The sequence below is a fragment of the Taudactylus pleione genome, unplaced genomic scaffold (genome assembly GCF_031769625.1).
Source record: "Taudactylus pleione unplaced genomic scaffold, aTauple2 ptg002854l, whole genome shotgun sequence".
NCBI classification, from domain to species: domain Eukaryota; kingdom Metazoa; phylum Chordata; class Amphibia; order Anura; family Myobatrachidae; genus Taudactylus; species Taudactylus pleione.
The window spans coordinates 99,096-115,090 of NW_028287226.1; the positions used below are offsets into that span (position 1 = coordinate 99,096).

The following is a 15,995-nucleotide window of genomic DNA, read 5'->3' on the forward strand; positions in this document are numbered from 1 at the left end:
CCCCACGTCACTGAGATTGAATATGACTGGTTGTAAATAAATGACAGATGGGGAATCGGATACACGTCTGGGGCCATTCGGGCAGCCCCCTACTCTTCACATGGGCGGCAGAGTTAGCCTTAATCTCAGTAATAAAAGATAACAATGCATATAGTTCTGTAATAACGTATCAGCAGGAACACAAACAAACCCGACCAAGGGGAAACGGGGGCCGGGACCACCTCTTACCCTTTACTGACAACGTTACATAGCCGCAACTACACTTACATACCGATTTGTGCAATATACTAAATCAGGGGTTCTCAAGTACCGCCAACAGCTCATGTTTTCCGAATTTCTTTAGTCATGCCCAGGTCATTTCATCAATACCACTGGAGTCAGTAATTACCCCACATGACCTGCTGGGGGCACTTGAGGACTGGAGTTGAGAACCACTGTACTAAACAAATACTATAACATACTGGCATTACCTGTTCCAACTTGCTAACATAAGAGATTATAAACTCCGCTGTCATTCAGATGCTTTGTCGCTGACTGTGGGCCTGATTCAGGGCCGGTCTTTAGTTTTTTATTTAGAACGGCCTCCTGTGACCACCCACAGCTATAGCGAGCGGCCATGATGGTCGCGATGGTCAACCGTCGCAACCATCGTGCTTGCGACTAGACCCTTGTGGTAGGGTCTCGTGGCCGCAAGCCTCAGAGAGATTTCGGCTCTATCAGAGCCGAGAGCACTCCCACTGACATCAGTGGGGCCACCTCCAAACGGCAGGCGTTCTCACAGGAACGCCTCCGTTTGGGCAGCCCCCAACCCGCCCACCAAAGGGAGAGTGCTGTCACTCAACATCGACAGCATGCCCCCTTTGGTGCGAGACCCTGAGCGACGGATTGCCCGTCGCTATCCGGGTCTTGCGCATGCGCACGACGGAGCCGGCTACGTCATGCGCATGCGCTGTGTGCCACCATCGACCCGGTTGCGAGTGCTCAGCGCTTGCGACCGGGTCTGAATCAGGCCCTATGAACAGTGACTAATAGGCCCATATAAGAGAGGAGCTGTAATACGCCACAGCTGGGCCAGCAGGGACGGGAAGCCCCTTATCAAGATTATATTCCTACAGAGGGAAGAAGATAAATGCAAACAAGCAATAAATTATTATACTATTATTATTAATATAGCTGCCAGCAGATCCATGATCGGGGACCAGGACTGACGGACAATAATCGCCATTCTACACGGACTAGAACCTGCTGACACTAAACACGTTTCTATTGTTCATTGTTTCCTCCTTATTTCATACGATCCCACCCAAATCGCAGCCACTGTATGGAAACCAAAAGTTTCAGCAAGTATTGCGCAATAGTTTTCAACGTTAAGAGACCATTGATTTGCCAAGTGCTAGGTACAGTAACCAGCTCTCCCCGTCACACGGCGTTTCTGGCTGGTACACAGGGGGCACTGCCCACATTCTAAGCCTGAGGACATCACAGGGAAAAAGATAAAATATACTGTGAGAGAAGTGACGTATACAGTAACCTCGGCGTCGCCAAGAAGGAACAGGGCACCGGAAACGATCTCGCTGGGGAATTGTCACATGAGGAATAATAGCAGCCACGTGTTTTACACTTTCCATACAGGTACAAACTACACACAGAGGAAGAACAGTCTACAAATGACGTGCTTACTGTCCAAAGGCAAAATTATGCCAAAGCATCAACACTGAATAATGATGTGTTACACACACACACACACAGAGAGGACACGCGGCATTACCCCAGTGTCACACACACACACACAGAGGACACGCGGCATTACCCCAGTGTCACACACACACACACACACACAGAGGACACGCGGCATTACCCCAGTGTCACACACACACACAGAGGACACGCGGCATTACCCCAGTGTCACACACACACAGAGGACACGCGGCATTACCCCAGTGTCACACACACACAGAGGACACGCGGCATTACCCCAGTGTCACACACACACAGAGGACACGCGGCATTACCCCAGTGTCACACACACACACACAGAGGACACGCGGCATTACCCCAGTGTCACACACACACAGAGGACACCCAGCATTACCCCAGTGTCACACACACACACACAAAGGACACCCAGCATTACCCCAGTGTCACACACACACAGAGGAAACCCGACATTACCGCAGTGTCACACACAGAGGACACCCGGCATTACCGCAGTGTCACACACACACACAGAGGACACCCGGCATTACCGCAGTGTCACACACACACACAGAGGACACCCGGCATTACCGCAGTGTCACACACACAGAGGACACCCGACATTACCGCAGTGTCACACACACACACAGAGGACACCCGACATTACCGCAGTGTCACACACACACACAGAGGACACCCGACATTACCGCAGTGTCACACACACACACACACACACACACACAGAGGACACCCAGCATTACCCCAGTGTCACACACACACACAGAGGACACCCGGCATTACCCCAGTGTCACACACACAAAGGACACCCGGCATTACCGCAGTGTCACACACACACACACACACACAGAGGACACCCGACATTACCGCAGTGTCACACACACACACACACACAGAGGACACCCGACATTACCGCAGTGTCACACACACACACACACAGAGGACACCCGACATTACCGCAGTGTCACACACACACACAGAGGACACCCAGCATTACCCCAGTGTCACACACACACAGAGGACACCCGGCATTAGCCCTGTGTCACACACACACACAGAGGACACGCGGCATTACCCCAGTGTCTCTCAAACAGAGGACACCCAGCATTACTCCAGTGTCACTCACACACACACACACACACACAGGACACCCGGCATTAGCCCTGTGTCACACACACACACACACAGGACACCCGGCATTAGCCCTGTGTCACACACACACAAAGGACACCCAGCATTACTCCAGTGACACACACACACACACACACACACAGAGGACACCCGGCATTAGCCCTGTGTCACACACACACGACACGCGGCATTACCCCAGTGTCTCACACACATAGAGGACACCCAGCATTACCCCAGTGTTACACACACACACAAAGGACACCCAGCATTACTCCAGTGTCACACACACACACACACACACACACACACACACACAGAGGACAACCGGCATTAGCCCTGTGTCACACACACACACAGAGGACACGCGGCATTACCCCAGTGTCTCACACACAGAGGACACCCAGCATTACCCCAGTGTCACACACACACACACACACACACACACACAGAGGACACCCGGCATTAGCCCTGTGTCACACACACACAGAGGACACGCGGCATTACCCCAGTGTCTCACACACAGAGGACACCCAGCATTACTCCAGTGTCACACACACACACAGAGGACACCCGGCATTAGACCTGTGTCACACACACACAAAGGACACCCAGCATTACTCCAGTGTCACACACACACACACACAGAGGACACCCGGCATTAGCCCTGTGTCACACACACACGACACGCGGCATTACCCCAGTGTCTCACACACATAGAGGACACATAGAGGACACCCAGCATTACCCCAGTGTTACACACACACACAAAGGACACCCAGCATTACTCCAGTGTCACACACACACACACAGAGGACACCCGGCATTAGCCCTGTGTCACACACACACACACACACAGGACACGCGGCATTACCCCAGTGTCACACACACACACAAAGGACACCCAGCATTACTCCAGTGTCACACACACACACACACACACACACACACAGGGGACACCCGGCATTAGCCCTGTGTCACACACATACGACACGCGGCATTACCCCAGTGTGTCACACACATAGAGGACACCCAGCATTACCCCAGTGTTACACACACACACACACACACACACACACAGAGGACACCCAGCATTACCCCAGTGTTACACACACACACACAGAGGACACCCAGCATTACCCCAGTGTTACACACACACACACACACAGGACACCCAGCATTACTCCAGTGTCACACACACACACACACACACAGGGGACACCCGGCATTAGCCCTGTGTCACACACAGAGGACACGCGGCATTACCCCAGTGTCTCACACACATAGAGGACACCCGGCATTACTCCAGTGTCACACACACACACACACACACAGAGGACACACGGCATTAGCCCTGTGTCACACACACACACACACACAGAGGACACCCGGCATTAGCCATGTGTCACACACACACACACACACACACAGAGGACACCCGGCATTAGCCCTGTGTCACACACACACAAAGGACACCCAGCATTACTCCAGTGTCACACACACACACACACAGAGGACACCCGGCATTAGCCCTGTGTCACACACACACGACACGCGGCATTACCCCAGTGTCTCACACACATAGAGGACACACAGAGGACACCCGGCATTACCCCAGTGTCACACACACCCACAAAGGACACCCGGCACAACCCCAGTGTCACACACACACAGAGGACACCCGGCATTACCCCAGTGTCACACACACACACACAGGACACACACAGGACACCCGACATTACCGCAGTCTCACACACACACAGAGGACACCCGGCATTAGCCCTGTGTCACACACACACAGAGGACACCCGGCATTAGCCCAGTGTCACACACACAGAGAGGACACCCAGCATTACCCCAGAGTCACAGACAAAGAGGACACCCGGCATTACCCCAGTGTCACACACACAGACACAGGACACCCAGCATTAGCCCAGTGTCACACACACACACAGAGGACGCTTGGTATTACCTCATTGTCACACACTGCTCACTATTACCCGTGAGACACGCACACACTGCTCACTCTTACCCCGGTGACACACACACTGCACACTCTTACCCCGGTGACAAACACACACACTGCTCACTCTTACCCCGGTGACACACACACACACTGCTCACTATTACCCCGGTGACACACACTGCTCACTATTACCCCGGTGACACACACACACACTGCTCACTATTACCCCGGTGACACACACACACTGCTCACTATTACCCCGGTGACACACACACTGCTCACTATTACCCCAGTGACACACACACTGCTCACTATTACCCCAGTGACACACACACTGCTCACTATTACCCCAGTGACACACACAGAGGACGACCGGCATTACCCCAGTGACACACAGACGACACCCGGCATTACCCCAGTGTCACACAGACCACACCCGGCATTACCCCAGTGTCACACAGACGACACCCGGCATTACCCCAGTGTCACACAGAGGACGCCGGGCATTACCCCAGTGTCACACAGACAACTACTGGCAATACCCCAGTGTCACAAACACACACAAATCACCCTGCATTAGCCCCAGTGTCACACACACACAGGATACCCGGCATTACCCCAGTGTCTCATACACACACAGGACGCCCGGTATTACCCCAGTGTCACACACAGAGGGGGCCTGGCATTACCCCAGTGTCACACAAACATAGGGGGCCTGGCATTACCCCAGTGTCACACACAAACAGAGGGGGCCTGGCATTACCCCAGTGTCACACACAAACAGAGGGGGCCTGGCATTACCCCAGTGTCACACACGCACACAGGACGCCCGGCAGTATCCCAGTGTCACACACACAGAGGACGTCTGGCATTACCCCAGTGTCACACAGACGACACCCGGCATTACCCCAGTGTCACACAGAGGACGCCGGGCATTACCCCAGTGACACACAGACAACTACTGGCATTACCCCAGTGTCACAAACACACACAAATCACCCTGCATTAGCCCCAGTGTCACACACACACACAGGACGCCCGGCATTACCCCAGTGTCACACACAGAGGGGGCCTGGCATTACCCCAGTGTCACACAAACATAGGGGGCCTGGCATTACCCCAGTGTCACACACAAACAGAGGGGGCCTGGCATTTCCCCAGTGTCACACACAAACAGAGGGGGCCTGGCATTACCCCCGTGTCACACACAAACAGAGGGGGCCTGGCATTACCCCAGTGTCACACACAAACAGAGGGGGCCTGGCATTACCCCAGTGTCACACACAAACAGAGGGGGCCTGGCATTACCCCAGTGTCACACACAAACAGAGGGGGCCTGGCATTACCCCAGTGTCACACACAAACAGAGGGGGCCTGGCATTACCCCAGTGTCACACACAAACAGAGGGGGCCTGGCATTACCCCAGTGTCACACACAAACAGAGGGGGCCTGGCATTACCCCAGTGTCACACACAAACAGAGGGGGCCTGGCATTACCCCAGTGTCACACACAAACAGAGGGGGCCTGGCATTACCCCAGTGTCACACACAGAGGGGGCCTGGCATTACCCCAGTGTCACACACAAACAGAGGGGGCCTGGCATTACTCCAGTGTCACACACACATGCAAAACGCCTGGCATTACCCCGATGACACAAACAAATTGCTCACTATTACCCCGGTGACAGACATTGCTCGCTATTACCCCGGTGACACACACACACTGCTCACTATTACCCCAGTGTCACACACACAGGACGCCTGGCATTACCCCAGTGTCACACACACACAGAGGGGGCCTGGCATTACCCCAGTGTCACACACAGAGGGGGCCTGGCATTACCCCAGTGTCACACACACATGCAAAACGCCTGGCATTACCCCAGTGTCACACACAAACAGAGGGGGCCTGGCATTACCCCAGTGTCACACACAAACAGAGGGGGCCTGGCATTACCCCAGTGTCACACACAAACAGAGGGGGCCTGGCATTACCCCAGTGTCACACACAAACAGAGGGGGCCTGGCATTACCCCAGTGTCACACACACATGCAAAACGCCTGGCATTACCCCGGTGACACACACACTGCTCACTATTACCCCGATGACACACACAAATTGCTCACTATTACCCGGTGACACACACACATTGCTCACTATTACCCCGGTGACACACACTGCTCACTATTACCCGGTGACACACACACACTGCTCACTATTACCCGGTGACACACACACACTGCTCACTATTACCTGGTGACACACACACACTGCTCACTATTACCTGGTGACACACACACTGCTCACTATTACCTGGTGACACACACACACTGCTCACTATTAACCCAGTGTCACACACACAGGACGCCTGGCATTACCCCAGTGTCACACACACACACAGAGGGGGCCTGGCATTACCCCAGTGTGTCACACACACACTGCTCACTATTACCCCGATGACACACACATTGCTCGTTATTACCCCGGTGACACACACACATTGCTCGTTATTACCCCGGTGACACACACATATTGCTCACTATTACCCCAAGTGTGCACACACACAGAGGACGCCCGGCATTACCCCAGTGTCACACACGCAAAACGCCTGGCATTACCCCGGTGACACACACACTGCTCACTATTACCCCGGTGACACACACACACTGCTCACTATTACCCGGTGACACACACACACTGCTCACTATTACCCGGTGACACACACACACTGCTCACTATTACCCGGTGACACACATTGCTCACTATTACCCGGTGACACACACACACTGCTCACTATTACCCCGATGACACACACACACATTGCTCACTATTACCCGGTGACACACACACATTGCTCACTATTACCCGGTGACACACACACATTGCTCACTATTACCCGGTGACACACACACACATTGCTCACTATTACCCCGATGACACACACACTGCTCACTATTACCCGGTGACACACACACACACACACACATTACTCGCTATTACCCCGGTGACACACACACACATTACTCGCTATTACCCCGGTGACACACACACTGCTCACCATTACCCCGGTGACACACACACTGCTCACCATTACCCCGGTGACACACACACTGCTCATCATTACCCCGGTGACACACACACTGCTCACCATTACCCCGGTGACACACACACTGCTCACCATTACCCCGGTGACACACACACTGCTCACCATTACCCCGGTGACACACACACTGCTCACCATTACCCCGGTGACACACACACTGCTCACCATTACCCCGGTGACACACACACTGCTCACCATTACCCCGGTGACACACACACTGCTCACCATTACCCCGGTGACACACACACTGCTCACCATTACCCCGGTGACACACACACTGCTCACCATTACCCCGGTGACACACACACTGCTCACCATTACCCCGGTGACACACACACTGCTCACCATTACCCCGGTGACACACACACATTGCTCACTATTACCCCGGTGACACACACACATTGCTCACTATTACCCCGGTGACACACACACATTGCTCACTATTACCCCGGTGACACACACTGCTCACTATTACCCGGTGACACACACACACTGCTCACTATTACCCGGTGACACACACACACTGCTCACTATTACCCGGTGACACACACACTGCTCACTATTACCTGGTGACACACACACTGCTCACTATTACCTGGTGACACACACACACACTGCTCACTATTACCCGGTGACACATACACATTGCTCACTATTACCCCGATGACACACACACTGCTCACTATTACCCCGATGACACACACACATTGCTCACTATTACCCGGTGACACACACACACACATTACTCGCTATTACCCCGGTGACACACACACATTACTCACTATTACTCCGGTGACACACACACATTACTATCTATTACCCCAGTGACACACACATTACTATCTATTACCCCAGTGACACACACATTCCTCGCTATTACCTCGGTGACACACACACACATTCCTCGCTATTACCCCGGTGACACACACACTGCTCACTATTACCCGGTGACACACACACATTGCTCACTATTACCCGGTGACACACACACATTGCTCACTATTACCCGATGAAACACACACACATTACTCGCTATTACCCCGGTGACACACACACATTGCTCACTATTACCCGGTGACACACACACATTGCTCACTATAACCCCGGTGACACACACACATTGCTCACTATTACCCCGGTGACACACACACATTGCTCACTATTACCCCGGTGACACACACACATTGCCCACTATTACCCGGTGACACACACACATTGCTCACTATTACCCCGGTGACACACACACATTGCTCACTATTACCCCGGTGACACACACACACATTGCTCACTATTACCCCGGTGACACACACACACATTGCTCACTATTACCCCGGTCACATACACACATTACTATCTATTACCCCAGTGACACACACATTACTATCTATTACCCCAGTGACACACACATTACTCGCTATTACCCCGGTGACACACACACACATTCCTCGCTATTACCCCGGTGACACACACACTGCTCACTATTACCCCGGTCACATACACATATTACTCGCTATTACCCCGGTCACATACACATATTACCCCGGTCACATACACACACATTACTCGCTATTACCCCGGTGACACACACACTGCTCACTATTACCCCGATGACACACACACATTGCTCACTATTACCCCGGTGACACACACACATTGCTCACTATTACCCCGGTGACACACACACATTGCTCACTATTACCCCGGTGACACACACATTACTATTACCCCGGTCACATACACACATTATCTATTACCCCAGTGACACACACATTACTATCTATTACCCCAGTGACACACACATTACTCGCTATTACCCCGGTGACACACATTGCTCGCTATTACCCCGGTGACACACACACTGCTCACTATTACCCGGTGACACACACACATTGCTCACTATTACCCGGTGACACACACACATTGCTCACTATTACCCCGGTGACACACACACATTCCTCGCTATTACCCCGGTGACACACACACACATTCCTCGCTATTACCCCGGTGACACACACACTGCTCACTATTACCCCGGTCACATACACATATTACTCGCTATTACCCCGGTCACATACACATATCACCATTACCCCGGTCACATACACACATTGCTCGCTATTACCCCGGTCACATACACACATTACTATCTATTACCCCAGTGACACACACATTACTCGCTATTACCCCGTGACACACACACTGCTCACTATTACCCGGTAACACACACACATTGCTCACTATTACCCGGTGACACACACACATTGCTCACTATTACCCCGGTCACATACACACATTGCTCGCTATTACCCCGGTCACATACACACATTACTCGCTATTACCCCGGTGACACACACACATTGCTCACTATTACCCGGTGACACACACACTGCTCACTATTACCCGGTGACACACACACACACATTGCTCACTATTACCCGGTGACACACACACATTGCTCACTATTACCCCGGTGACACACACACATTGCTCACTATTACCCCGGTGACACACACACATTGCTCACTATTACCCCGGTGACACACACACATTGCTCACTATTACCCCGGTGACACACACACACATTCCTCGCCATTACCCCGGTGACAGACACACACATTCCTCGCTATTACCCCGGTGACACACACACTGCTCACTATTACCCCGGTCACATACACATATCACCATTACCCCGGTCACATACACACATTGCTCGCTATTACCCCGGTCACATACACACATTGCTCGCTATTACCCCGGTCACATACACACATTACTCGCTATTACTCCGGTCACATACACACATTACTCGCTATTACCCCGGTCACATACACACATTACTCGCTATTACCCCGGTCACATACACACATTGCTCGCTATTACCCCGGTCACATACACACATTGCTCGCTATTACCCCGGTCACATACACACATTGCTCGCTATTACCCCGGTGACACACACACACATTACTATCTATTACCCCGGTGACACACACATTACTATCTATTACCCCAGTGACACACACATTACTCGCTATTACCCCGGTGACACACACACTGCTCACTATTACCCGGTGACACACACACATTGCTCACTATTACCCGGTGACACACACACATTGCTCACTATTACCCGGTGACACACACACACACACACATTGCTCACTATTACCCGGTGACACACACACTGCTCACTATTACCCCGGTGACACACACACTGCTCACTATTACCCCGGTGACACACACACTGCTCACTATTACCCGGGTGACACACACACTGCTCACTATTACCCCAGTGACACACACACACTGCTCACTATTACCCCAGTGACACACACACACTGCTCACTATTACCCCAGTGACACACACACACTGCTCACTATTACCCCAGTGACACACACACACTGCTCACTATTACCCCAGTGACACACACACACATTGGTCACTCTTACCCCGGTGACACACACAGAGGATGCCTGGCATTACCCCAGTGTCACAAACACACAGAGGACGCCTGGCATTACCCCAGTGACACACACACGCACACAGGATTCCCGGCAGTATCCCAGTGTCACACACACAGACGAAACCCGGCATTACCCCAGTGTCACACAGATGACACCCGGCAGTGTCACACACACACACAGGATGCCCGGCATTACCCCAGTGTCTCACACACACACACAGGACGCCCGGCATTACCCCAGTGTCACACACAAACAGAGGGGGCCTGGCATTACCCCAGTGTCACACACAAACAGAGGGGGCCTGGCATTACCCCAGTGTCACACACAAACAGAGGGGGCCTGGCATTACCCCAGTGTCACACACAAACAGAGGGGGCCTGGCATTACCCCAGTGTCACACACACATGCAAAACGCCTGGCATTACCCCGGTGACACACACACTGCTCACTATTACCCCGATGACACACACAAATTGCTCACTATTACCCGGTGACACACACACATTGCTCACTATTACCCGGTGACACACACACACTGCTCACTATTACCCGGTGACACACACACACACTGCTCACTATTACCCGGTGACACACACACACTGCTCACTATTACCTGGTGACACACACACTGCTCACTATTACCTGGTGACACACACACACACTGCTCACTATTACCTGGTGACACACACACACACTGCTCACTATTACCTGGTGACACACACACACACTGCTCACTATTACCCGGTGACACATACACATTGCTCACTATTACCCCGATGACACACACTGCTCACTATTACCCCGGTGACACACACACATTGCTCACTATTACCCGGTGACACACACACATTGCTCACTATTACCCGGTGACACACACACACACATTACTCGCTATTACCCCGGTGACACACACACATTGCTCACTATTACCCGGTGACACACACACATTGCTCACTATTACCCCGGTGACACACACACATTGCTCACTATTACACCGGTGACACACACACATTGCTCACTATTACCCCGGTGACACACACACATTGCTCACTATTACCCCGGTGACACACACACATTGCTCACTATTACCCCGGTGACATACACACATTGCTCACTATTACCCCGGTGACACACACATTACTATTACCCCGGTCACATACACACATTACTATCTATTACCCCAGTGACACACACATTACTATCTATTACCCCAGTGACACACACATTCCTCGCTATTACCCCGGTGACACACACACACATTCCTCGCTATTACCCCGGTGACACACACACTGCTCACTATTACCCGGTGACACACACACATTGCTCACTATTACCCGGTGACACACACACATTGCTCACTATTACCCGGTGACACACACACACACACATATTACTCGCTATTACCCCGGTCACATACACATATTACCCCGGTCACATACACACACATTACTCGCTATTACCTCGGTGACACACACACTGCTCACTATTACCCCGATGACACACACACATTGCTCACTATTACCCGGTGACACACACACATTGCTCACTATTACCCGGTGACACACACACACATTGCTCACTATTACCCGGTGACACACACACACATTGCTCACTATTACCCGGTGACACACACACACTGCTCACTATTACCCCGGTGACACACACACACACACACATTACTCGCTATTACCCCAGTGACACGACAGATATTGCTCATTATTACCCGGTGACACACACACATTGCTCACTATTACCCCGGTGACATACACACATTGCTCACTATTACCCCGGTGACACACACACATTGCTCACTATTACCCCGGTGACACACACACATTGCCCACTATTACCCCGGTGACACACACACATTGCCCACTATTACCCGGTGATACACACACATTGCTCACTATTACCCCGGTGACACACACACATTGCTCACTATTACCCCGGTGACACACACACATTGCTCACTATTACCCCGGTGACACACACACATTGCTCACTATTACCCCGGTGACACACACACACACTGCTCACTATTACCCCGGTGACACACACACTGCTCACTATTACCCCGGTGACACACACACACACACACATTACTCGCTATTACCCCAGTGACACGACAGATATTGCTCATTATTACCCGGTGACACACACACATTGCTCACTATTACCCCGGTGACATACACACATTGCTCACTATTACCCCGGTGACACACACACATTGCTCACTATTACCCCGGTGACACACACACATTGCCCACTATTACCCCGGTGACACACACACATTGCCCACTATTACCCGGTGATACACACACATTGCTCACTATTACCCCGGTGACACACACACATTGCTCACTATTACCCCGGTGACACACACACATTGCTCACTATTACCCCGGTGACACACACACATTGCTCACTATTACCCCGGTGACACACACACACATTCCTCACTATTACCCCAGTGACACACACACTGCTCACTATTACCCGGTCACATACACATATTACTCGCTATTACCCCGGTCACATACACATATTACCCCGGTCACATACACACACATTACTCGCTATTACCTCGGTGACACACACACATTGCTCACTATTACCCGGTGACACACACACACATTGCTCACTATTACCCGGTGACACACACACACATTGCTCACTATTACCCGGTGACACACACACACATTGCTCACTATTACCCGGTGACACACACACACATTGCTCACTATTACCCGGTGACACACACACACATTGCTCACTATTACCCGGTGACACACACACACATTGCTCACTATTACCCGGTGACACACACACATTGCTCACTATTACCCGGTGACACACACACACACATTACTCGCTATTACCCCAGTGACACGACAGATATTGCTCATTATTACCCGGTGACACACACACATTGCTCACTATTACCCCGGTGACATACACACATTGCTCACTATTACCCCGGTGACACACACACATTGCTCACTATTACCCCGGTGACACACACACATTGCCCACTATTACCCCGGTGACACACACACATTGCCCACTATTACCCGGTGACACACACACATTGCTCACTATTACCCCGGTGACACACACACATTGCTCACTATTACCCCGGTGACACACACACATTGCTCACTATTACCCAGGTGACACACACACACATTGCTCACTATTACCCCGGTGACACACACACACATTACTCGCTATTACCCCGGTGACACACACACACATTCCTCACTATTACCCCGGTGACACACACACTGCTCACTATTACCCGGTCACATACACATATTACTCGCTATTACCCCGGTCACATACACATATTACCCCGGTCACATACACACACATTACTCGCTATTACCTCGGTGACACACACACTGCTCACTATTACCCCGATGACACACACACATTGCTCACTATTACCCGGTGACACACACACACACTGCTCACTATTACCCGGTGACACACACACATTGCTCACTATTACCCGGTGACACACACACATTGCTCACTATTACCCCGGTGACACACACACATTGCTCACTATTACCCCGGTGACACACACACATTGCTCACTATTACCCAGGTGACACACACACACATTACTCGCTATTACCCCGGTGACACACACACACATTCCTCACTATTACCCCGGTGACACACACACTGCTCACTATTACCCGGTCACATACACATATTACCCCGGTCACATACACACACATTACTCGCTATTACCTCGGTGACACACACACTGCTCACTATTACCCCGATGACACACACACATTGCTCACTATTACCCGGTGACACACACACACTGCTCACTATTACTATAATCCCCTGTCTGTGGATAAGGGCATGTGAGTGGGGGAGGGGGCAATGTAGGTGGGGGGGAGGGGGTATGTGAGGGGCATGTGGGTGGGGGAGGGGATGAGGCCTGTGGACCTGGGTAGGCTCCCCCGGGGGTTAGACCATAACTGCCCTGTCCCCCCCGCCTCGTGTGTGGGCGCTGCTGCCATGTGGAACGGGGCGGCCCCGGGTTGGTACCCACGTGTGAGCCGGAGTCCCGGGCCCCAATGAGGCTGCAGAAATGAGGCCGGGCCTAGTGCAGCCGCCCTCCCGCCCCTCAGCCTGACACTGGCGGAGGCTGCACCGGCTCCTGCACTGACCCCGGGCCGCACACGGCCACTTCCTTACCTGCGCGCTCGGGGAGGCCATGGCGGAGACTTTCAATGAGTGAGGCCGCTCATGCTGTTCCCCCCGCCGCCGCCATCTTCTCTCACCCCGCTCCCGTGCTCTGCGCCTGCGCGGCCGCTCCCTCGCCCCGCCCCCAAACACCTGACCGCCCGGGGGAGAGGCTGGAGGCGTGGCCTGGTACCGGAAAGGGTGGGGCCCGGGCTGAGGAGAGAGAGACGGCCACAGGCAGGAGAGGCTGAGAGAGAGAGAGACGGGCAGGAGAGGCTGAGAGAGAGAGAGAGACGGGCAGGAGAGGCTGAGAGAGAGAGACGGGCAGGAGAGGCTGAGAGAGAGAGAGACGGGCAGGAGAGGCTGAGAGAGAGAGACGGGCAGGAGAGGCTGAGAGAGAGAGAGACGGGCA

At 52.5% G+C, this 15,995-nt stretch overlaps 1 protein-coding gene across 6 annotated transcripts in view; it reads right to left on the reverse strand.

Moving 5' to 3' along the window:
* The window catches only part of USP10 (ubiquitin specific peptidase 10), a 99,592-nt gene extending 83,876 nt beyond the window's left edge, over positions 1-15,716 (reverse strand). For 4 of the 6 annotated variants that reach the window (XM_088466338.1, XM_088466337.1, XM_088466336.1 and 1 more), the window contains exon 1: positions 15,596-15,712. In XM_088466338.1, the coding sequence (XP_088322464.1) occupies positions 15,596-15,616 (21 nt within the window). In that variant the 5' untranslated portion in view covers positions 15,617-15,712. Of the gene's footprint in view, positions 1-15,595 lie in introns of all 6 variants that reach the window. The other 2 variants (XM_088466340.1, XM_088466339.1) reach the window with 1 other exon arrangement.
* Positions 15,717-15,995: the final 279 nt, after the last annotated feature.